Here is a 25,499-nt window from a genome sequence, read left to right on the forward strand (position 1 = left end):
ATATATATTCAAGGTATTTACTGAAGCATCATTTAAAATAGCAAAGATTGACAACTTAAACATCCACAATAAATGCTGGTTAGATAAATTAAGACAGATAATGATTTATGCAGGCATAAAACCAATGACAGTCTTTATATACTGATATGGATGGCTCTCTAAAACAGTAAGGAAAAAAAAGACCTAAAATATTGTTTAAAAAATATTATAGACATAGTACTGTACCTTTTGTGTAAAAAGTAACAAACGCAGGTGTGTGTATTTGCTTGGAATATATAAAAGACATAAAAATGACTTTCTCGGAAGGGAAACTGCATGGAGATTAAAGTGGTAAAAAAGAATTTTCATCAGGTACCCCCTCCTTTAAAAAAAAAAACCTTTTTGTAACATGTACATATACTACCTACTCAAAAATTACATATAACCCAAGTACAGAGCAAATTGTGAATATGTCTCTGTAAACTGCATTTCTCTTCCCTCTATTCGCTCATCCCACCCCGCCCAGTTTTTATAAAATATTTAATAAAAAGCCAAATTCCATCACATACTTGCTCCAAATCTAGTTTCCGATCAAATTCAGAGCATAAGTCCACCCTCTTACCTCTCTGACCTCATTTCTCACTGTCCTCCTCTCACCTCACTCTGCCTTAGCTGTACTTACTTTTCTGTTGTTTACGGAACAGAACAAAAAAGGCTCACTCCTTTCTTTCCTTCAGTTTTCTGCCCAAACACATCAGTGCTGCGTTCCCCGATCACCTTGTTTAAAACTGTTAACACCCTCCCCTACTCATCATCCTCTTTACTTGTTTTATTTTCCTCCATAGCTGTAGTCAGCGACTAACATACTATGTATTCCAAAGTTTGGTTATTGTTTCTTTCCCTTAATCAGGATGTAAAATCCAAGAGCGCAGAGAGCTTAATGAGTGTGTAGTGAGCGTGTATGTGAGAACAGAAGTTAAAATTCCAACACCACTGGAGTTCCAAACATTGATGCCACGAGGTCAAGACCAAAAAGTCAGTCCTCTCTGACTTGACGGAGTGCCAGGTATACTACGTCAATAAAATGAGATCACCTACATCCTAAGAAAGAACAAAGCACAAAAATGTTCAATTCTAAACGACTTTCTCTTGTAAAGAGCAACGGGAAAGAAGTGCGGGAAGCGCACAGAACACATTTCAAAGCTGGACTCGGGGTCCATGACGCCCTCCCACTCCGCAGCGCCGGGGCTGCGGAGTCATTTGCACGCCACTCGAGTGACCACTCCACGCGCCTCTGTCCTGCTCCAGGAGTCCCAGGCCATTACCTTGGTGCCTCCGAGCCGTAACACTTCTTCCAGGGAAAACCCATCCTCCGTTTCATCGTTATCATCCTCATCGTTCTCATCCGGATCTTCTACCGCCTCCTCCGGTCGCCAGGGATGCTTGGCATGGAACTCCAAAGGTTTCTTGGAGGCCGCCATAGCAAGGAAAGCACGCGCGCAAAGCCTGCGGCTTCCTTCCGCTTGGTCGGGTGACGTACTTCCTGCGGGGGGCGGGTCCTCACCCGGAAACGGGCGCAATCCCCACACCTGGACGGCGGGCTGCTGCGTGCGGCGTTCGGCAATGAGCGTCCTCGTGAGGGCCGGCGTCTGGCCGCTGAGAGCCGCGCGCGCAGGTATGTGTTCGCCGTGTCCGAGCCTCAGTTGTCGTGGGAACCGCCTGGGGCGCCTTCCTCAGTTTGGGGGCCTCCGAGGAGCTCTGGGCTGCAGACTGTAGTTCAGCCTCAGACACGAAGTGGCTGCGTGGTCGTGGGCCAAGCGCGGACCTGCTGCGCCCGGTGGGCGTGCTGCGGCCCGGAGCCCGAGTTCCTGGCTTTGGCACAGGTGAAGTGTTAAGGAAGCCGCTTTGAAATCACTCAGGCTGCTATGCACTTGTAAATAGTAATATTTCTAATGAGTCCCGTTTAATGTGTGTTTTTTGCAGTCATTCCGTGTTTTTGGAGAGGAAAGTACTTCAGCTCCGGGAAGGAACCTGCAGAAAACAACCTGGTGACTCCTATGCTGCGGCATCTTATATACAAAATTAAGTCTACTGGTCCCATCACCGTGGCCGAGTACATGAAGGAGGTCTTGACCAACCCAGCCAAGGTATGGGTCGGGGAGCCCGAGGACAAGGCCCGCTCTATCAGCGCCGCAGGTGTGAACCGGGAGGGTGTGCGCCGAGAGGAGCCTCAGCCCTGGCAGGTGCCTTCCAGGCCAGGGGAGAGCCACGCTCGAAGACCTGGGGACAGATAAATGAATCTGTCACTTGGGCTGGGCCAGGTCAAGTCAGCGGCAGTAGCATTAAAGAGAGGACAGATTTCAAAGATGTTCAGGAGACAGTGTAACTGATTGGACTTACAAGATGAGGGAAAGATGAGTACCTGGGTTGATGGCAGATACTGAGTCATTTCTCTGGGAGAAGGGAATGCAGAAGGAAGAAGAGCAGTTAAGTGTTTTAGGAGGAACAGGAAGGACAGAGTTAAGTCCGATGTGTGAATTTGAAGTTCAATGTGGTACTCAGGTGGAAATGTCCGATAAGCAACTGGAAATACGAGTTTCATGCGTGGACAGCTGTCTTAGGTTGACAGCAGGCACCGGAAGCATTCTGGGTTTTCTTCTTGAGAATGGAGGTCTGGGACTTTATCTTTTAGTATTAAGCACTGTCACAGCTTTCTGACCTGCGTTTCCTTCTCTATTCTACAAAGTCACTTGATGGAAGCCTGCGATCCTTTTATTTTAGGATGTTTCGCCTTTAGTTGGGTTGAAATACGAGATCTGTGGAATTCTGGGGTTCGTTTGGCCTTTTGATCTTGAATGTGATGGAGTGACTCAGGGTCCAGGGGTTTAGTAATGGCAGGGATCCTTTAATACCTGTATGCAGTGTCACAATGTGCTGAAAGTTCATATAGAGAGAAACTTTAGAACAAACATCTCCGGGTTAGAGTGGAGGTCCACTCATCATTTATCCATTTATTGAGGCGCCAAATGTGCCGGAAACTGTCTCAGGCACTGGGAATACTGCAGTGGACAGTAGAGCATGGCATTTATGTTCTGCTGAGAAAATGAACTGTAAACAAGGAAACAAATAAATAAAACAGGTTGATAGGATTGAAAGCAAGTGGTGCGGTGGGAATAGGGGTTGTAGACGTTCCTCAGGTAGATGGTCAGGGAAACCAGTACATTTGAGCCGAGCGAGGCTTGAGGGATGGGGATAGGCCAGCCTGGCAAAAGACTGGGAAAAGCAGGTTCCCAGCAGAGGATCCAGAGGCACAAGGTTTTCAAGCTGGGAAATGTCTTGGTGCATGCAGAGAAGAGTGCATGTGCCAGTGTGGCTCGAGGGCTGTGCCTGGGCAGTGGTGCTGATGATGAGGAAAGCAGTATGAGATGCATTTGGCAGGAGCGAGTTCATGCAATGCTTTCATGAAATTTACATTTTTGGGTTGTGCAATGGGAAACCTTCAGGAGATGCATTTCATGTATATCGTGGTGGCAGTGACATCAAGATGGAGATAGTAAGTGAGCAGATGGCTGTAAGAATCTGGAGTTCCTGAGAAGGATTCAGTATGCATATAAAAATTTGGTCATCATCAGTATATAGATGACATTAAAATCAAAGGAATCAGGTAGAGTATACTCGGAGAAAAGGAGGTTTTTCAGGATTAAGCCTTGAGGTAACTGTCAAATTTAGAGTAGATGTTCTTAACCTAGGGATCCTTGAATAGAAATCAAGGGGTTTGTGAACTTGGATGGGAATAAAAATTGCACTTAGTCTTCATTAATGTGTTTCTAACTGAAGTTCAGTATTTCTCTGATTATAAACATAGGTGACAACCATAGCATCAGCACTACTTAGAAATCACTGATACTGTCATATCACAACAGAGTGATCACAGGTATCGCAAAATACTGTTGTATTTCTCTGCACTTCACAACTTCATTATTTATTAGAACTTCAGCTCACATTTGTTTTTTAGTACACCTAGAAGAAGATGCTTGTAAATTCCTATATCACAAATTTGTTTTAAAAATATTTGAAAAGTATTTTTCAATTGATTTCATTTTTAATCCTGTGTGTTTTCAGTCCTGTGCATTTAAAAACATTCTTTGGAGAGTCCGTGGTCTTCACTAGACTGCTGGAGTGGTTCATCTCTCATACACATACACAGAAAACCACCCCTGAAAAGCTTACTTATGAAGGGAAAGAGAAAGGCTAGATGGGAGATGCTGTATGGAGTGAAAACAATTTTTTAAAGATGGAAGTGACTTAATTATGTTTCTAATGCTGAAGGGGAAAAGTTGAAGCTGTGAGAGAAAGGCGATGATGAAAAGATCCTGGCCCATCAGGGTCATGTGAGAAATGGGGATCCAGCTGGAGCCCAGGGTTATGTCTGGATAAGAGCAGAAGCTGTAGGCATTTCAGCTCTTGAGTCCTGAGCAAAGAAGAGGAACAGGTGGAGGCCAGATGGGGTCAGGAACCTGAGGAAGTCTGTTTAATAACATTCTTTAATCTCGTGTGGGCAGGAGCCCAGGTCACCTGCTGAGAGTCCCTTTGGAGAAGAAGAGGCTTGAGGAGCATAGGGAATTTTTAAGAACAATTCCCAAGTGTTTCTTGGAGGTTAGACATTATGCTAAAACTTGGGATATGAAGGTAAAGAAGACATAGTCCTGTCCCTCAAATGCCTAATCCTTCTGGTGGAAACTGCTGGATTTAGTTTGAGGTTAGAGAGCTGGAGGAGGAGGTCAGGGAAGTTAGCATTTGAGCGGATTGAATCTTACTGAGTATAAGCTTGCCAGGGAGAGGTGGAGAAGGGGAAGCATTGCAATGGCATGGATGTGGACAGGCAGGGCAATTAAAAAAACAAACTTTCTATTGTGACGTAACATTCATATAGAAAAATGCATAAATCACATGTATACAGCTTGATGAATTTTCACAAAGTGAACACTCCCATGTAAAAAGCACCCAGGTCAAGAAACAACAGCAGCAGGAAGGGCTAATTTGAAACAAAGTGAGAATTTGGGAGAGGAGGCTGGAGGGTTACTGTGCTGGGTTGTGGGAGCAGGAGGGGGAGGGCAGGGCTGGAGGGTAGGGATGGACATTGCATGGCTTCTGCCTTTACAGTCAGGGAATTGTTTTCCTACCAGTTCTGCAAAATGACTGTTACTTTGTAAAATTTATGTGAAGACATTATTTATTTCGGGTTGAAATACCTGTTTATTTCATCATATACATTATGTAAGATTTTGGAGGGCTGTTTTAAAAAGTTATTTGAAAACAATTTTTTTTCCATTTTTTCTTTTTGCATAGGGATATTATGTGCACCGTGACATGCTAGGAGAAGAAGGAGATTTTATTACTTCACCTGAAATAAGTCAGATCTTTGGGGAGGTAATACTCAGTGTAAAACTGTAAGAGAAACTAATTATCACCAACATTTGAGAGCAGATCAAGTAGTATTGTTCTACGATACTGGTCTACTGCTTTGTTTCTGTTAGTCATCAAAAGTTTTAAGTTTTTAGTAGTTTATATACTGAAGGATTGAGGACATTGGAAAAGTCCTTTATTATAAAAAAGGAAATGTAGAGATGTGAGGGACAGAAGGAAAGAGAAGGAAAAGATATGGAAGGAAAGATGTTGGAAAAGAAGAGAATCAGATGAACAATGAGAATGGGAGGACAGAGACAAAAGGCAAGGTGAAGAAGGAGGCTGAGTGTTCCCAAGAAGGAAGAGAGAAAAGATACAGAACACTGAGGAATTAGTGGAGTCAAGATGCTCTCTAAAGCCCCCACCCCTGATTTAGCCATATTAATAGTAGAAGTCTCCCTTTAAGGATCTCTGAATTCTTTTCAGGAATTCTAGTTCATTTACTTTCGTAGAAGAACCTTTGATCAGTTTAGAAATAGAAAATAGTACACAAAAGGAAGAAGAATCTAGGTGTTAAAAATATTAATTACGCCTAAAAGCTATGTAATTATTGAAATCACATGAATATGAAGAAAAGGCTTAATCATATTTCATAGGTCTGTCTGCTTTTAAATATTAGTACTTTTCTGTAAGTGATAATCCTCTTATCTGTGACACAGGACCTCCTGTAGCGGAGGCTGCCTTTTAACTAGATATTTTTTTCTGTTACTAAGTGGTTCCTTCCTTAGTGCTGTCTGTTGTGATGTAGTCCCAGAAGTTTGTGTGTGTGTCTATACATATGTGAACATATTAAACAACATACGAAAACATTTTGCTTTCTGGCGTAAAGCGTATACGATTTTATATTGTGGTATACGTTTATGATTTATAACTCTTTAATGTAGCTTTTTCCTTGTCACAGCTTCTAGGAATATGGTTCATTAGTGAATGGATAGCCACTGGAAAAACTGCAGCTTTCCAACTGGTGGAACTGGGCCCAGGCAGGGGTACCCTCTCAGGAGATATTTTGAGGGTAGGTAATAAAAGAATGTCTTAAAGTCTTATGAACATGAATCTTGTTCCTTTTGATTAAGTTTGAAAACTTTGTTATTTCCTTGGCATTTGAGTCCTACCTCCTTAATCTCATGTTTCTCAGCTAAAATATAATTTCAGAATTATATAGTGAATCATTACCTACTGTTGTCTGTTTGTAATCTTAAAAAAAAATGGGGGCAAGGGAAGAATGTAAAAGCTAAAAGTATAAAACATTTAGAAGGCATTATGGGAGAATATATTTGTCTCTGAGTAGGGAGAGAGTTTTTTAAATTATGTAAAAAGCAGAATCCATAAAGGAAAAGATGAATAATTTCAACTACATTAACATTAAGAACTTTTTTGTCCTTTAAAGAAACTACAAACTTTTTGTTCAAGACAGCATAAAGAAAATGATAAGACAAGCCACAAAGTGGGAGAAGTTACTTGCATCACATATAACCAACAAAGGAATGGTAGTTAGAATACATAAAGAATTCCTTTAAATCAGTGAGAAGGTGACAGATAACTCAATGGAAAAATTCAGGCCAAAGATGTGAACAGGCCCATTATAATAGAGGAAATATGGCCAATAAAAACAAGATGTTCAGACTCATTGGGAGTCAAGGAAATGAACATTAAAATCACAATGAGTAACCACTGCACCCTCAAGATTAGAGTCTGACAACATGAAGGTGTGCTGAGGATGGGGCGTGTGGGGAACTCTCACATACAACTTGTAAGAGTATAATCTGGTGCAGCCCCTATGAATAGCTACTGGGCATTATCTTCTAACATCAGTTACTTATATTCTATGGCCCAGCATTTACTGCTAGGCATGTACCCTGGAGGAACTAGTGCTTACACGTACCAGGAGACATGTGCAAGAAGATAGTAGCATTGTTTAGAATAGCCCAAAACTGAAAACAACCCAAATGCTTATTGGTGGGAAAACAGGTCAACAAATTGTGGTACAGTCACACAGTGGAATACCAAGTGCTGTGAAAATGCATGAAATCCAGCAGAAAGAAATAATACTCAACATGGAACTCAATATTTTATTGCTTGAAAATAGCAATCTGTTAAAGAACTTATATCATTTGATTGTATTTATATAAAATCTAAAAATAATTAACATTAAATAATATGTTTGGTGGTACAGATTAGTTAGTATCACTCGAGGTTCAGAATGGTGGTGAGATCTGAGGTTGAGAGAGGATGTGGCTTTAAAGGTAAGAGTCATGTCCTGTTTCTTTACCCAGACAGTGGATATTATTACATGTATCATTCCATCTTTCTGCCTAATAGATATTTTATAAAAGCATTAAAAAGAAGGAGTATTGTTTGTAGTATGTGACAAATAATTGTATTTAATAAACTTCTGTAGTTTACACTGTTTTGGAACCCAGTAGTTTTTTTGAGTTCATTTTGGGTATACTTGGCAATTCCGAATAAGAAAATCATATGTTCAGTTTCAAGAAATTAAAATTTCTTTTGCTATCTGATTTTTGCTTGAAATTAGGAATTGAAGGGTTTTTTCAAAAAGAAAATTAACAAACATCTGACTCCTGATTATATTGCATTCTGGAGGGAAAAAAGCCCCACTGATTTAAATTTCCAGGGCTCTATTTAGCTCCTTAATTGGCAAAGTTATTTGAATATAAAAATCTTTAACAAGATTCTCAAATAATATTTTTTTTTGTTTCAAGTACTTTAAAAATTAAGCCCACAGCTCTTAAAATGTATGAAGGATGCTTCCCTACATTAAGTCCTAAGAACTCTTTAAAAAGCCAAAGAATGTAAAGGAATGTAAGGAAAATAGCCAAAGATGTAATTACAGACTTTTTTAAAAAAAATCATACTTTATGAAGTATTTTTGTCTTGGGAAGTTCTTCCATATGTGGTTTCATCTCAAAACTAAATTTGGAAAAGTCATTATTTTCAGTCTGTATCTGTGTGTTGAGATCTCAGAGTAGGAGGCAAATCACCAGTGAAAATTAAATTCAAATAAAAAATATTGATGTATTTTATGTTATTGGCATTGAATTTTTAGCATTAAAATAATAATACAACATTAGTATATTCCTTTTTTTTCTCATGCTTACAATAGCACAGAAGAAAAAAAATTGTGTAGCTAAGAAAAAATTGAATGTGGGAAAGAATTCCAAAATTAAATTGTCAGGTTATTAGTGCCATTCATATCTGACTTCCTGGGAACGTTTAATCACCTCAGAGGAGAGATTATTCTGTAGACTTAGCAGCTTTTTAAAATGAAGCCTAGCTCTCTCTCTGCCCTTGAGCTCACTGTGTGGCCCCAGGTGTGATATGTAATTTCCAGGTCTTGTAAATAATAAACCTCTATTTTTTCAAAATAAAAAAAAAAAATCAAGGGTACATACATTTTATTTCCTTCATCTATTTTTAGGTTCCCTAATATGAATCATTGTTTTTATTGGAAGCTAAAGCTTTTATTTTCATTTGTTAATCATAATTCTAATTTTTATCAGTGGGAAACCAAAGTGTGTACTGTTCATTTCTTACATAGACCATGTTTAATAACTTATAGTCAAGATTCTCATAGACTGCTGGAGAGTGGCTGTGTAAGGAAGAAATTTCTCTGAAACCAATTATTACTTCTACTGTGACATGAGCAAATTATTGAGATAAATGGTTAGAAAACCTCAGATCTACTCAGCACATTGTATTTTGCTAATTTCTTCTTTTTATATTTAGGTGTTTAGTCAGCTTGGATCTGTGCTGAAAAACTGTGACATTTCAGTACATCTGGTAGAGGTGAGCCAAAAATTAAGTGAGATTCAAGCATTAACATTGACTGAAGAGAAGGTCCCATTAGAGCGAGATGCTGGAGCCCCAGTATACATGAAAGGTGTCACAAAGTCTGGAATTCCAATTTCCTGGTACCGAGATCTGCAGGATATTCCAAAAGGTAATTATTTTACATTGATTAATGAAAGAAGTTTGACCACACCTCCTCACAATAGTGATTGGTGACCACAACGTTGTAGAGCAACATAGTAGATTGAGTTAGTGCTGCCAAGTGTCTTACCTGTGGAGGACAGCGAGCCTTTTTCCTAAAGAGCGCTGTATTAGAAAACAAAATCCCCTAACATTGAGGAGCAGTGATTTTATGTGGTGTCACAAAGACTAAACCAAACCAAAACCAATATACAGATTTTTGTTGTGCTTTTTTGCTTTTCCCTACCCCTAAGATAGGATGATGAAGCAGCCCAAGGCAATGGGGGCTGAAGGAAGTGTTACTCTTGGGTTTACTTTAATTATCTCATCTTTCGATAACCCTTCCTTGGCCTAAAGGCAAGCAAGCATGGTGGGAAAATCCCCCGCAGCCTTCGGGACTCTTGTATTGATGAGCCCCGGCTCAAATCGGCTCAAATCACAGGTGCTTGTCCAACCTTGGCAGGGCAGCTCAGCTGTTCCTGGCTTTAATCGTCTAGGTTGATGGCAGGAAATTCAAATCCTCTTCCAGCTAACAAATTTGAGTTCTGATTTCTTTCAGGCCTACTGATAAATAAAAGACTAAGCTGATAATTGGGATATTTTGTCTTTTGACTCTCTATGGGGAAAATGAGAATAGTGATAATTCTTCCTTCGTACTTTCTGCAGAGTGGGTTTGCCATGAGGACGTGGATGATTCTGTGGTAGTGATGATTACAGGAGCATCACAAGTTCAGTTACGAAGAACTATGCATTTTTCTTTTGTTAGTGTTCACTAGAGCCGTTGATTGCCTTGAAAATGCTGAAATGTTAATTTTTTTCTTCTGTTTTTAAATAGGGTTCAGCTTTTATCTTGCACATGAATTTTTTGATGTTCTTCCTGTGCATAAGTTTCAGGTATTGATGGGGAAAAAAGTCACATTTATAATTGAATAACAGCTTTATGTTGTAAGAATAAACATTTATGGTATTTAAGTATTATTTGTCGAAGTTAGCTGTATTTGGAAGTTTGATGAATACAAATAACTGAAAAAAAATCTTAATTCTCTTAGGATTATTGTTAACAATTATTAATTCTCCTGAGGTAAAGATGTGTGGGGATGTAAGAGGTTATATGGCTATAGGAAATAGAGGGTTATTTTCTAGCAAATATTTTTAAATTCCAAATATTAAAATTTTTTGTCACTTTTTCCTGTGAGGAGGTGTAAGATTTAGTGGTAGTGTGTGTATACTGGTGACTTCTAAGTACATACTAGTATGTAGTCATTTGTTAATTAGTCCTCTTAAGTCTGTTTTCCATTCTGGGGGCACTTTCCATGCTGCTAATTTTCTCCTCCATTTCTCATCTAAACAACATCAGTAGTTTGCATCTGTCAGTCTGCTCATATTTTTCAAAGGAAATGAACTAATGCCTTTAAATAATTTTAAGTGGTCAAGTGCTCTGTAAATGTTAGTTATTTATGGTAAGGGAGAAGACTTAAATTATTTTGGTGGAGGTAATTTGAGAACAAACTTACAAAAATTTGTTCTTTTGTGTTTAGAAAACACCACACGGATGGCGAGAGGTCCTCATTGATATCGATCCACACGTGTCTGATAAGCTGAGGTTTGTTTTGGCACCTTGTGCCACCCCAGCAGAAGCCTTCATACAAGTAGGAATAAGTTTTTTTTCTTAGTTTATTGCCAACCAATTCTTCAGTCTTATTTTCTGAGTTACTATTTTAGAGTTCTTTGCAACGTGTGAGGTGCTTTTTATTAATAGTGAAAATTGCACAGGCTCTAAAGTCAGGAGACTGGGTTCAAATAATTTCTTAGCTGTGTGAGAAAGTCAGCACTCACTCAGCAAGTCCCTGACTGTCTCTACCTCAGTTTCCTATCAAATGGCCACAATGGTGTCTACCTGAAAGAAGTTGTTATCTGTGAAAACAGTGTAGTACAGTGTGTAGTAAAGTAACAATAACATTTATTGAGTATTTTGTATGTATGACTCTGTTTTCTCATTTAATTCTCAAAACAAGTCTATTAGGTAAATTTTACCATCACTCTTTTTGAGCGACTATCAGAGCATGCCTTTTTTCTCAGGCTTCCACCCCGATCTAAATTTGATTCTAGACTGCCAGAATGGTACATTTTCTGCTGCTTTCTCTTGTCCTCAAGGAATAACTACAAGAGCCTATCAGATATATCTTGGGGTTGTGTTTAAAAGTTCAGAAAAAAACCTGTCCTTCTCAGGAATGTTTGGACGTTAGGTTGCCTGTTTTATTCCTTTTTTTCCAGCTCAGAAAAAAAAGATTTCTACTTTCTGGACCATAACTAAGAACTTCTGCTTCAGAAGTTACCGATTTTAAATGTAAAAGAGCTTTTAAACATAAACCTATGAATTAAGTTTTCTTTTGCAAAGGATAAGGTTAAAATATCGGCCTAACTGCTTGTGAGCATTTTTCTTTTTGTATATTCTGGCTACCTAATTTTACCTGAGTGAGAGACAAATTCATAAAGCTACCAAGAGCTAACCCACTGGCCCTGGGAATTGTGATTCTTTTTAGTTCCTGATTTGAATGGTACACAGTTATGAGGGAGGGAGTGATGATTTTCCCTGTCATTTGGATGGGGCCAGTGGTAAAGGGATCTGTTGTCTTGAAGGGCATTCTCACGGTAACAATGTTGGTATGGGATGCCGAGGCATGCCAGCTTATGCCTGAAGCAGCTGACCCCATGGTTGTTACAGTTAAATCACAGTAATTTATTTAATAGCCCTGGGGGCTAAGTGGTTTGTTGTTTCATTTAATCCTCACAGTAAGCCTAGGATATGTGCTGAGGAAACAGACTGTGAAAGATGAGGTAACTTGTCTGTAATAGCAGTGGGAGAGCTGAGACTCAGGGGCTGAGTCTGGTAGACTGTACCTGGTAGACTTGTGCCATTATAGTCAGGGACATCGGGGCAGGGCAGGAGGGTGTTGGCGTTTAGTAGGGTGTTAGGAGGGAGCAAAAGTTAATATATGTTTAAATGATGAAGAAAAATTTCTTTTGTTATCACAGGAGTTAGTGAAATTTTACACTAATACGAGTCAAGTTGACAGGTATTAACTGCTGTCATTTCACTTGTTAAGCTAATAAGCACTTACTGAGGACCCTTAGTTAATTGTTGAACATCTTGAGAAATAAGGCCCTTGGGGATATTGACGCTAGTTTATAAGCTGATATTATTAGATATAGGGCATATCGTTGGGGTACCTTTTGCCCCCAAAGAAGGCAAATATACTTGCTTAATAGGATCTGTTTTGTTATATTGGATTTATATCATTTATTCTACCTGCACAATTTTTTGAGTGTCTCTTATGTGCCAGGCACTGTTCTAGGCAGACAAAAATTCCTTTTCCATGAGTTCAACCTAGTAGAATATATTTGTACGAATTGATATAAAAGTATAGTCACCATAAAAAATGATAATGTACTAAGCCATCGGGGGGGCTGGGAAGATACATGCCTTTTATAGACAGCATTAAAATTAAAATATCTTTGTAAACTTAGTGGACAGCATCTGAGAACCAAAGAGTTCTGTATAATATAAAGGACATCATGTGAAAAGTTGAGTGTAGACAATGTATTCATATTGAGAAGAAATTTATTTTTATTATAACTGAGAAATGCTCATTGTTGAAAATTCCTAAGGAAGCAGGTCTTTTGAATGATGTATTTTGATTCAACTGTTCCCTTACTAGTGTGATGAAACAAGGGATCACGTGGAAGTGTGTCCTGATGCAGGTGTTATTATTCAGGAACTTTCTGAACGCATTGCAGTAACTGGAGGTGCTGCTCTGATTGCTGATTATGGTCATGATGGAACGAAGACCGATACCTTCAGAGTATGTATAATTCAGTCCCATGATTTATCAGAATTTAATTGGTAAGATTTACTTATAGTTGTTTGTTAGGTTTGAAACTCATTGAAGATCTTTATCTTCTTTGGTTTCCACAGTGCCTAGCATTGTTGTATTATACTGTTTTGTAATTAATCCATGTTTTTATTATTACCCTTAACCCTGTATCTTACTGTCCACCTATCATTTGAACAGAGTCTGAATTGTCTACATTATTTCTTAAGTTGCAGAACCTAGGTTTGCATATATCCTAGTAAGCATCTACTACAAATGGATTTTCTTAGAATTTTCTCTTCCTCCTTTATTTAAAAAAGATTTGGTACTACTTTGAAGGTTTGATCTAGCTACTGTAGTCATTCTAACTTTTTCTATCATGTTTTCGACTTTTTTTTCCTCTTTTGGTGTATTCTGCTATCCTTCCTATACATCCTTTCTTATGTTCTTTGAATATGATCGATCAATTCTGTTCAGTACACTTTAGTTGAAATACATTTATCTCGATGCCATTAGTCATTTTCTAGATCTATTGTTCTCAGTTTCTAACTTTATTTAAGAAAAACCTGGAGAGTTTTATTACAAATGCTGGTTCCCTTGCCTTACCTCCAGGATTCTGATCCACGAGGTCTGGGTGGAGTCCAGTGATATATTCTCAGGTGATTCTGATGCATATAGTTGATGGATACACTTTGTGTAACAGTGTCTAGGTTCTGATAACCTGGATTCATCTGGAAAATTATCTCTTCTATCTTGTCACCGTGGGCATTATTGAAAATGTTTAACAGTTGTCAAAAGGAGCATCTCCAGGCACTTTTATGTTGGCTTTTCCACATAGCATCTCACTTGAGGAAAGGGTGCTACCTCATTAAGCTTGTAAACCACTGATTTAGGCCATATTTTCCTTAACAGTTATGTAAAATGTACCAAAATGATAGCATTTATTTAATCTTTAATGATAACAATAAAGACAAAAACTTATCATTTAAAAAATTATGTTCAAGGGGTTTTGTGGCCACAAGCTTCACGACGTCCTGATTGCCCCAGGAACAGCAGACCTAACAGCTGACGTGGACTTCAGTTACTTGCGCCGAATGGCACAGGGAAAAGTAGCTTCTCTGGGTCCAGTGAAACAGCAAACATTTTTAAAAAATATGGGCATTGATGTCCGGCTGAAGGTAATCATTTATTTTATTTCACTATCATTATATATTAATTTCATAGTATTTCAATACGTATTTTAAATATTAAGTTCACCTGGCCTTAATGCTCTTGTGGTTAGATCCCTGGTGTTTCAGTCTTTTCAGTAGTATGGGATTCAGTGTAACCAGACAGCCTGGGGGTGGAGCTGCCTGGTAAGTTTTATGCCTCTCCATATGAGGTAGAATTAAGACTTCCAAATAGTGTTTATGTTCACTAAGAAAATTTGAATGTGTGTATAAGTATGAATTTTATAACTATTTTGATGACATCTTAACCCTTCAGTGTAGATCAGCCCATCTGAGAATATGTTAAACATACAAATCCATAGGTTTGGGTCAGAGTAACCTGTGTTTTTAATAAACACTCTGTGATTCTGAGGCAGGTGATCGGAAATCACATTTTAAGCACTACTTTATTGAATAGCTAATATTAGAAATACTAATAGTCATTAGTATTGCTTGCATATACCTAGGAATCCTTTCTTCTGGTTATTTTTAATAAAAAATTTTTTCTCTTCAGGTCCTTTTAGATAAATCAGATGAACCATCATTGAGGCAGCAGTTACTTCAGGGATATGATATGTTAATGAACCCTAAGGAGATGGGAGAAAGATTTAACTTTTTTGCCTTGCTACCTCATCAGAGACTTCATGGTAGAAATCATCAGATAAATGCATTGCAGTCAGAACCCTCTCCATCACCTGTTGCTGGGTTTAGTGAACTTGTTTGGCGATGATATTTCAATTTGGGCTTTTTACCCTCAAGTCTGCCTAAGAAACCAGAATAAAGAGAACATATGTATCACAGGTAAAATAAGTATTAAAATATTTTATTGCTTCACAGCCAATAAAAATAGCCCATCTTATTTAAAGTACAACTAAACAGTGATCTTTTAAGATTGTGTTTGACTCTTGGTACAAATGTGTGTTCTCAATTTAATGAAACATATTATTGAGTTTCCTCTAATAAGGCTACTTACTGCATTGTTATTTTAAAAAGTAAACATGAATACTGATTGGTTTAATAAAAACTGGAAACAACCTAACTGGCCATTCACAGGGGACTGATTAAATAGAACTATCATATATTATTTATAAAATGAGGTAGAGCAACATGTTCTGACATAGAAAGATCTCTAAGACTTAGTAAGTGAAAGAAGTAGGGTACAAAGTGTTTCACAGTTATGATTCCATTTTTGTTGGAGAAAAAGCTACATTTAAAGGAGTGCTCGTAAGTAATTTATAGCAATTACAACACTAAATGCAAACTAGTTGTTTTCTCTTCTATGGTATTTATTTGTATATGAAAGGAAAGAAAGGATGGACAGTAATCACTATTTATAGAAGAGTCTGTTCTTTCTTTATTGTAAATTCTTGCCTTCTTTGTTGTAGAATAAGTTATCGTAGGTGTGTGGGTTTATTTCTGGGCTCTCTATTCTGTTCCGTTGATCTATGTGTCTGCTTTTGTGCCAGAACCATGCTGTTTTGATTATTGTTGCTTTATGGTATAGTCTGAAGTCAGGGAGAATGATGCCTTCAGCTTTGTTCTTTTTTCTCAAGATTGCCTTGGCAATTTGGGGTCATTCATGGTTCCATATAAATTTTAGGTTTGTTCTAGTTCTGTGAAAAATATCATGGGTTTTTTTTGATAGGGATTGCATTAAATCTGTAGATTGCTTTGGGTAGTATGGACATTTAAACAGTATTAATTTTTTCAATCCAAGAACACAGGATATCTTTCCATTTCTTTGTATCATTTTCAGATTCCTTCATGAGTATTTTATAGTTTTCAGAGTATAGGTCTTTCACTTACTTGGTAAAGTTTGTTCCTAGGTATTTTATTCTTTTTTATGTGATTTTAAATGAGGTGTTATTACTTTCTTTCTGATAGTTCATTATTAGTGTTTAGAAAAGCAAGAGTTCTATATATTAATCTTACACCCTGCAGCTTTCCTGAATTCATTTATTAGTTCCAGTAGTTTTTTGGTGGAGACTAGGGTTTTCTATATATAGTGTCATGTCATCTGCAAATAGGGACAATTTGACTACCCCCCTTCCAATTTGGATGCCTTTTACTTCCGTTTCTTTTCTGATTGCTGTGGCCAAGACTTCCAATTCTGTGTTAAATGGAAGTGAAGAAACTGGGCATCCTTGTCTTGTTTCTGATTTTAGAGGAAAGGACGTTAGCTGTGGATATGTCATAAATGGCCTTTATTATGTTGACATATGTTCCCTCTTTATCAACTTTGATCAGAGTTTTTATCAATGAATGACTTAAATTTTGTCAGGTGCTTTTTCTGTGTCCGTTGAAATGTGATTTTATCCTTTTGTTAATGTGGTGTATCACATAGATGGATTTGCGAACACTGAACTATCCTTGCATCCCTGGAACAAATCTCACTTGGCCATAGTGTATGATTCTTTTTATATATTGTTGGATTCAATTTGCTAATATTTCATTGAGGGTTGTTGCATTTGTATTCATCAGAGCTGTTGGCTTGTGATTTTCTTTTTTTGTAGTGTCTTTACCAGGTGTTGGTACCAGGATAGTGGTGGCCTTACAGAATGAATTTGAGTGTTCAGTCTTCAATTTTTTGGAATAGTTTGAGGAGAGGTATTAGCTCTTTTTCACATGTTTAGTAGAATTCCCCTGTGAAGCTGTCCTGTCTGGACTTTTGTTTGCTGGGAGTTTTTTAAATTACAAATTCAGTTTCACTGTTAGTAATTGGTCTGTTCAGATTGTCTATTTGATTTAGTACTGGCAGGTCGTATGTTTCTAGAAATTTGTCTGTTTTTTCTAGGTTGTATCTCTGTGGTATTGCTTGTTATTTCTCCTCTTTCACTTCTTATTTTATTTGGGTCCTCTCTTTTTTCTTCTTGAGCCTGGCTAAAGGTTTGTCAATGTTATCTTCTCAAAAAAACCAGCTCTTGGTTTCATTTATCTTTTATTTTGTTTTATTTATTTCCTTTCTGATCTTTATTATTTCCTTCCATCTGCTGATTTTGGGCTTTGTTCTTTTTCTAATTCCTTTAGATAAGAGGTTAGGTTGTTTATTTGAAATTTTTCTTGTTTCTTGAGGTAGGCCTTATATTGCTATAAACTCCAATAATCATTATTAAATTTCCAAATCTGGAAATGGGTTTGAGGGGTGGGAAGAGACTTAAACCTGACATGTACTTAAAACATCAGAGTAAATGCAGACTACCTAGGAGGAATAATTTTTAAATTGAGCTAATTCTCTTATTTCCCGATAAGTGTCAAGATTTTGTTCTGTAAGTTCTCATTTTTTGGTTCACAGAACTTTTATATTAATACCAGATATATGGACTTTCTAAAGAATTGTTACATTAGCAACACAAATTTATAAGTTAGATTAAAGGAAAAGAATATTAGCCATATGTCTTGAATTTATAGCATTACTGTTTTGGGGGTTTAGTGGCAGAATGATGAATGCTTGCTTTATATTGTTTCTTTTGCTTAACTGGGAACAGGACCAGCATTCTGTGTCTTACCCTAAAGTAAAGGAAGATGGAGGCCTTATTTTTCAGGTGCTGCCCAGCTTTGGACCATTCCTACCCACCCTTATTCTATTCCCATATTTATTTTCTTCTTTTGAGAACTTGGTTGGAAAATTTTTGGAAGATGAAAATGCCCATAGTTGGCCCTTCCCAATTCTTAATACTTTTTATGGTTAAGGGGGAGGAGTCCGGCAGTGCTTCTTAAACCTAGAAATTTTACTTTGATTCTATGTATTTAGCTTGTTTAAGTCTTCTGGCAGTTGCAATAGTTGAATATTTGATGGCAGTTTCTGAAAAATTTACAGTTATAAATTATTACAAACTTTCATTCCAAAAAATGAGACCTGAGATAATTACCTCAAATTTTGTATAAAATTGTAATAATGAATTGTTTTTTATTTTAGTCAGTTAAAAAAAAAAATCTGTGTTCTTAAATATAGCATTAGTTCCATTTACAAATACTATTTCCAAAAGAGTTTTCTTACCAAGGCCTGGGAAAATAACACAACCAAATAAAATTTTCTTTGGAAACCTCTACTAGAGATAGGCTCACGTTTTCTCATGGAAAAGTATGGTGATATTTCTGGAAATACATTTTATTATCAAGCTTCTTTGAGGATATTTACAAAAAGTGGGATGTAACAAAAAATAAAAATGTACTAAACATTGCATTATAGACTACTTTGTACATTATCAAATGTTTCTAACAATAATTCTTATACAAATAGAACATGACTTCAAGACAAAAAAAGGTTATGCAGGTTATACAGTAACTGGAGAAATTACTCAACTCCAAATTATCTGACAGTGCTTTTACAATTTTTTTTTTTTAAAGAAAACTTAGGCATTCAACAACAAAAACAAAAAAGAGTGCAATTAATTTCATGGCTTGTAAAGTTTGATTATGTAAGTATAGCAAACAGACATCATTCCAGTTAATTTTCATCTTACGCAGTAAAACCACAACAGGGTGCCTAATGACTCAGAATTACTTTGTTTTAGCATACTGATATAAATAGTTATTATTTTGGAGAAATTTGGAGAAGTCATCCTCTGTCACAAGGAAAATACATCTCCAAAAATTTTAAATTCCTATATGAGAATGAAATACTGAGAGACATTGTGGAATGTCACCTAGAGATATGTAGGGGTAGGCAGTATAGCAGAATGGTTATCAGGGTTGTAAGAGGGACTCTGGAGCTACAATGCCCGGGTTCAAATCCACATCCCACCTGCACCTTCAGCAGCTGGTTACATAATCTCCCTGTGCCTCCATTTCCTTATCTGAGAGATAGGGTTCACAATGCACTTACCTCATGGCTATTGTGAGGTAAATTAAAACGTGTAAGACGCTCACAGAGGAGCACTGCATGTTTGCTTGTGTTCTCTCAAGTTACGTTTTTCTTCCTAGACGGGGAGTAGTTTCAAGGCTCTCTAGAGGCCATCTCAGTCTTAGTCTGTTGACAAGAAGAGCATTCCTTTCCTTTGCTAGCTCCAATTAAGTGGTCAGTGACAAGTTAACAGTTTTATAATTTTTAGTTTATTGAATATGTTCATAAATACCTGATCTTCACAACAAATGTGAAGAAGGTAGAGGCAAGAATTACACTCTTCATCTTATAGACTGAGGAACTTGAGGCTCAGACAGACCGTCACTTGCCCAGGCCAACGTAGCCAGTAAGGAATTTTTCGACTCCACATCTTTTGCTCTTTTTGGAGGGGGAAAAATAGTTTACAATGATTAATAAGGAATGAAGAAGTAAAAGACTACTAGGCTTTTTATAAGTGGATAGTCCCAGATCTTTACCTTTTTTTATGGGAGAGGAGAATTATTAGTAACCTTTAAAAAAACTATGAAAAAGTCTAATCTCTTAAATACTATATCTGGGTTAAAAAAAAAGATTCTTTCGCTGGCTGCTGGAGTTGAAATGTTAAAGAAACCCAAAAACTTATTCTTCCGTTTGCTCAGCTGATAATATAGCCCTTTTCTTATAAACTGTTCCATGTTTCAGCCCAACCATGCCCTCAAACTGCTTAATGTTTTTATCAAATATCTGTAAAGCTTTCCAAGCGTTTCCAAGCTGTAAGCTAAGGGAAGAACGAAAGGATACTGTTTGCTGTTCTTTTCTAGAGCATTAACTGACTCTGCACTGGCCTTACTTTTAGCATGTATTTAATTTTCTTCCTCAAGTTATTCAACCCCGTGTACAGATAAATTGTGTACTTAGAGTTCAGATCGATACCCACTGACTGCTGGAATCCCACTGTGGCATCACAGCGGCATCAGTGGAGTGTGAGTCTTTAGCAGCAGAGCTGAGCTGTAAGAAAGCATACATGACAACTCAGCACTTAGACCAGCACTTCCTACTCCTGGTTTTGTACAATCAGTTGTCCCAAATTATCTTAGAGACTGTTGCAACATACAAAAAGATGACAACTTAGTTTTTATGTTGTGAGGAGCATATTCAGAATTCCAACTCCAAAAAGGTTAAGGATCACTGTTTTGGTAAAAGAAGGTAAAGCAGTCCAGCACTCCTGTTCTAGGTGTCTAGGAAAATCCCCTCGATGCTTCCATGGTCAGTTAAACAAATGTTTAAAGTCCTTATAAGAAATGGCATGCTGGCAGCCTCTCAGTTATCGTGTAAATGCAAATGTGTTTAATAACCAACCTGCAACTCTTGTATGATCTGGTCAAGCTATGCAATAACTGGACTCCAGCCTGCCTTTTCCTCCTTTAAAAACATACAAGAACAGGAAAGGGAAGATAAATTAAGTGCCACTATTGTACTAAAGTGAAGGATTAGGAAAAAATACAAAAACCAGTTATTGCTTATGCTATAAAAATTTATGAAAAGCTTCACCTTGGGTTCCATTATGTGTTTTTATTACTCAGACTCCCCTCTTGTACCTGCTCATTATAAACTACAGTATTGGTGTCACTAATTCTTTACCATATTTCCTCATATCTTTGCATCCTTTCAGATGACAACCTACAGAGAACAAAAGTTGTGCAGCAAGTATCAGTCTGTAACATGAAATCCTTCCTTGCTGAAGTTAGCTCACTGATAACTAAGGATCTTCTTCCATGTCATCTGGATTGGGAGCCATAATGAAGTGCTTTGGGTATACAAGGTTGTGTGTGTATGCATGGATTTCCCAGCGGGCATCATCACTTTCATGTGTAATGTAACGTTCACCAATGCGAGTTTCAAATTCTCTAAGATCAAGCCAAGTCTGATAGTCCTAGAAAAAAAATTGAAGTGATTATGAACCATAAAAGAAACAAATTACTGTCAACCTTTTTTTTTTTTGCTCAGCACCCTAGTCATATAATTGGCAGCCCCTCCTCCTAAGCACTTGTTATACAATAAGTTCTATTTTGTAATATTTTAAATTATCAATGTTAAGTTAAAGATAAGTGCTTTTTCAAATTTAGAGTCTCATGAAGAAAGTAGCTAGTTTCTAAAACTTAAAAAATTTGCCTTAGGCTTCTGAGGTGGCTAATAATAACCACTAAAATATTTTGTTCTATATGAGAGGCCTATGCCTTACTCCTAAAAATAGGGGAAAATGATTAGAATCTATCATCAGGATAATGTAATAAATGCTGAGACAAATCATGATTACATCTGTTTTGAAGTTACTTCTACTACTCCCTTTAAAAGAGCTCTGAAGCTTTTCACTTTACTCTGACGTTTGGGTTATCTTTTTGACAGAACTATGCAATAGCTTTTGGGGGGATTAAGTCGAACATTTAAAATGGTGTATCTGATCTCTTCAATGCAAATATAAACCTTTTAGTTGACATTTTCAGAGTAAAATATATTTGACAACATAATGTGTCATGCTCATCTTACAAAGGGTGAAATGAAGACCTAAGGCCCAGTACAGGGCTAAACCACTGCTTTCGTTCATGGATGTTTAACTGCCTGTCGGAGTTCTGCATCTGAATGGTACGCTGCAAAACAGAGGTTCAGCCACAGGACACATCAGTCACCAAAGGACACTTACATTATCCTTAGATGTGTAGAATCTCCTGCTCTTACGAGTAGTTTCATTAAGTAAGACAAATCACAATGAACTGCTCAAATGAGGATCACCAAAGAGACACACTGCTTTACCTGTAGCCAGGGATGACTAAGAGATTTGTCCACGCTGTAACGTTTTCTCATCTTCACTTGAAGTAGGTTGTTTATCAAATCAATTGCTAAAGGAAAAGACAAAATGAGGTACATGAATTTGAGTCTGTGGTGTACCCCAAACCTGCAACTCTGCCTGGAAGGCAGCTCAATCCATAGAAATAAACGGTTGAGGTATTTTGCTTCTCAAACACATGGCCTTTATGCTAACATGTTAATGATCCATAAATGTTTACTGAATTTGCTGTGGATCTGGTTTATTAAGAAGGCAGTAGAGTACAGGTTAAAAGTACAGACTGGAGCCAGCCTGCCTGAGCCAAAGTTTTTCTGCCACTTACTGTGTGTGACATGAGGTCAGTTACTAACCAATACTGTGCCTCAGTTTCCTCATCTGTTAAATGAGGTTGTTGACAAGATGAAATAAATTTAATACATGTAAAAGGCTTAGAACTGTGCTTATCAGCACATAGGTACTAAGTATTAACTGTTGTTTTTCAAGATGAGTAACACACACTGATTACAGGCTGGGTTTTTTGTTTGTTTTTTCCCTCTCCAGTGATGCCTTGCTTCTACAGATGTGGTTAGAGCGAGGTGATAACTTATTAACAAAAGTTCATACTCAACAGATTTTGACAAATAGGTTCACAGTGTTTTGGTGTATGTGGTGAGATATTGATATATATATTTTATCCAGTTATTTGGAGATACAGACCAACCGCAAAACCAAAGGAACAATGTTAACTACTACACACTGACAACAGTGCCATATAACAATACATTTGAAATACTGATACTAAGGCCTGGACCCAGGGATGAGCCGAATGAAAGACATACTACACCAGTTATGTTTCTCTTCTGTATACCACCGAATTAGCAAAGATTTTCCATGAGCATTTTAATTATGAATTCTCTGTATTCCAAATACTTCAAACTTTTACCCATTGTTCCCTAAGTGGCAGTCCACATGTGCACCAGAATCATTTAGTGTTATTTATTAAAATGCATTCTTGGGTCTGAATTTCTGGGATAAAGCCAGGGGATTTTCTTTTAATAAACTCACTAAGTGATTATGATACAAGAGGTCTGCAGACTACACTGTCCCAGAAGCTCTAAGATGACTGGTAACATCCCAGAACCCTCATGTACTTAAGTTAGCTCTGTTCATTACCAAGTAAGCCTGGTATTTATATGTTGTTCCTCAAACTCTTCCCAGTTCAATGGACTACTGACAATTAATCCCTATGATTAGGTCTGCTACTTTTAGTAAAACCAAAAAGACCCCCCTGTTCCAAAGGTCGGCTAAATTCAGGTGGTAGTATTCCCCAATAGTGGTTCTATCAAATTCAATGAGAATATTAAATAATGCTTTGAGTGGTGTCCTCTTCCTATTAGTATCAGTAAACTAAAGAGGGCCAACCAAGTCATTCTTGATGGGTACAGAACTAGGGGCTGCAAACTCAAAAGGTTTCACCAAGTAAGAAAAATGTGTGATGTGAGCTGAAAATAAAGCTCATTTTAAGTATAAAGAACCTAAGTTACAGGTCTCCATTTAAGGAGCCTACAGTCTAGTTCTGAAGAAAAGTAATTGTGGAAAGAAAGAACACTTAAGAATACACCCAACTAGCAGCCTAAGTAGATCTTAAGACAGTTTGGAGGGTTCAGGGAAGACTTCATAGATAAGCCACAAGTTAAGGGACCTTTGAAGGACTGGAAGGACTTCAACAGCAATGAGGAGAGAAGACAGTAGGGAAAGGACTAAGTAAAATGCAGAAAATAGTTCAGAAGTGAGTAGGCTTGTGTTGGGCAGCAGTGGGAACAAGGCTGGAAGGTAAACCTGGGTCATACCACAGAGACCTACGGCTGCAGCGTGGCTAAAAGGCAGAAATGTTTGGAAGCAGAGTAAGATGGAAGGAGGGTTTCCTGAAGATGGAATTGGCAGTAGTGACTGGGCAATTAAAAAGACATTTCAGTAGTTTAAAATTGAGGCAGTTGGGGCCCGGATTAGTGCCCTGCCTTGGAACTATAAGGAAGACAGAAAAGACAATGTAAAAGGAAGAGTACTCAAAAATTGTTGAATTTGGAGGGTGAATGGGAAATACTGAAAAGAAATCAGAAGAGACAGTGATTTGGGATCACGAAAACCTTTAGGCTAAAGGACATAGAGCTAAAACATATATATATGTATTTTTTACCTTCACCAGAAATCTCTCTCCATGGATTTGGTGGGTACATAAATGCAGCATTTTGGATTTGGTCATTGATATCTTCATCTTCATTAAAAGGAAATGTGCCACTGAGACTCACATAGACGATAACTCCCACTGACCACATATCTAGAGAACGGTTGTAGCCTTTGCTCCTGAGAACTTCAGGGGCTAAGTACGCTGGAGTTCCTACCACAGATCTCCTGAATGACTTTTCACCAATGATACGTGCAAAACCAAAGTCACACAGTTTCACCTGGAAATTAAAGGATGATGTTAATTTATAGTTTTTTAAAATCCATTTATATATACACACTTGTCCCTAAATATGATACTGTATCATTTCAACACACTTGCCAACTGTATTGAGTATGAATGTTAAATGAATATAGACAGGGAAATTATAAAAGGCCCTTTTCCGAAAAAGATGATACATTTATAACCCTGTGATCACTGCTAACATAGTATGAAGAGCTTTGCTAGTGCTCATTTCAAATAACCACTTTTGAATTCTAGCTTCCAGAATGCCAAATACCAGACTGGTGCTGTAAGTGCTCAGTGTCTTTTGATGAAATGGAGAGTACTGATCTTTTATCATCTGGCTTTTAAGGAGATCACTTCCTATCATCTGTAAGCAGGAATTTTATGTTTCATTTTTAAATCTTCAATGGCCTCACAGTAGCTGGATAAAGATAATAAATGTGTGCTGAATGAAAAAGTTACAGTATTTTAAAACTTACCCTTTATTTTGCTTAATTCTTGAATCTCTTTCCCAAGAATACTGTAAATCAGCAAGTAAACAAAATTGAGGTATATTAAAGGTAACTATTAGTGGGGCCAGCAGAAGAGTAGTATTAGAGACTGCTTGAAAGAGTAAGAGTAACAGTGTTTTCTATGACTATGGAACAGATTATTGCTAGTTAGGTGTTTAGATTTTTAAAAAGTTGTATCTGAAGGTAGCTGCAGTCACTACCATGCCCTTTTGGGGAAAGAGTTCTGGAAATTTGAGATTGGCAGAGCTCAGAATACTTATCTTGCTGCCTGTCTTCTAAAAGAGGTTCAGATTTTGGTGATTAATGATGCATCCATGCTGAACAAGCAAATGCCAAGTCCTTTCCGGGTGAAATGCCTT

General features: G+C 37.6%; 3 protein-coding genes across 5 annotated transcripts in view; 1 reads left to right on the forward strand and 2 right to left on the reverse strand.

The window, feature by feature from the left end:
- The window catches only part of CEBPZ (CCAAT enhancer binding protein zeta), a 22,488-nt gene extending 20,983 nt beyond the window's left edge, over positions 1 to 1,505 (reverse strand). Inside the window, exon 1 of the mRNA XM_010967655.3 lies at positions 1,305 to 1,505. Within this exon, the coding sequence (XP_010965957.1) occupies positions 1,305 to 1,460 (156 nt within the window). The 5' untranslated portion in view covers positions 1,461 to 1,505. The remainder of the gene's footprint in view (positions 1 to 1,304) is intronic.
- Positions 1,506 to 21,644, forward strand: NDUFAF7 (NADH:ubiquinone oxidoreductase complex assembly factor 7). 3 transcript variants are annotated; one of them, XM_074378727.1, is made up of 11 exons: positions 1,506 to 1,654; positions 1,963 to 2,126; positions 5,329 to 5,409; positions 6,347 to 6,457; positions 9,190 to 9,403; positions 10,268 to 10,326; positions 10,971 to 11,081; positions 13,152 to 13,295; positions 14,309 to 14,482; positions 15,027 to 15,313; positions 21,007 to 21,644. In XM_074378727.1, exons 1-10 carry the CDS (start codon positions 1,603 to 1,605, stop codon positions 15,240 to 15,242), a joined length of 1,326 nt encoding a protein of 441 aa, XP_074234828.1. In that variant the 5' UTR covers positions 1,506 to 1,602; the 3' UTR covers positions 15,243 to 15,313; positions 21,007 to 21,644. The 3 variants fall into 3 exon arrangements, with proteins under 3 accessions (XP_074234828.1, XP_074234829.1, XP_074234830.1); XM_074378728.1 differs by having other exon boundaries at positions 13,209 to 13,295; XM_074378729.1 differs by lacking the exon at positions 5,329 to 5,409.
- The window catches only part of PRKD3 (protein kinase D3), a 73,395-nt gene continuing 66,283 nt past the window's right edge, over positions 18,388 to 25,499 (reverse strand). The window contains exons 17-19 of the mRNA XM_074378726.1: positions 24,356 to 24,623; positions 22,146 to 22,231; positions 18,388 to 21,267 (exon numbers count right to left, since the gene is read on the reverse strand). Coding sequence (XP_074234827.1) covers positions 21,094 to 21,267; positions 22,146 to 22,231; positions 24,356 to 24,623 — 528 coding nt within the window. The 3' untranslated portion in view covers positions 18,388 to 21,093. The remainder of the gene's footprint in view (positions 21,268 to 22,145; positions 22,232 to 24,355; positions 24,624 to 25,499) is intronic.

The sequence above is a fragment of the Camelus bactrianus genome, chromosome 15, assembly GCF_048773025.1.
Source record: "Camelus bactrianus isolate YW-2024 breed Bactrian camel chromosome 15, ASM4877302v1, whole genome shotgun sequence".
NCBI lineage: Eukaryota > Metazoa > Chordata > Mammalia > Artiodactyla > Camelidae > Camelus > Camelus bactrianus.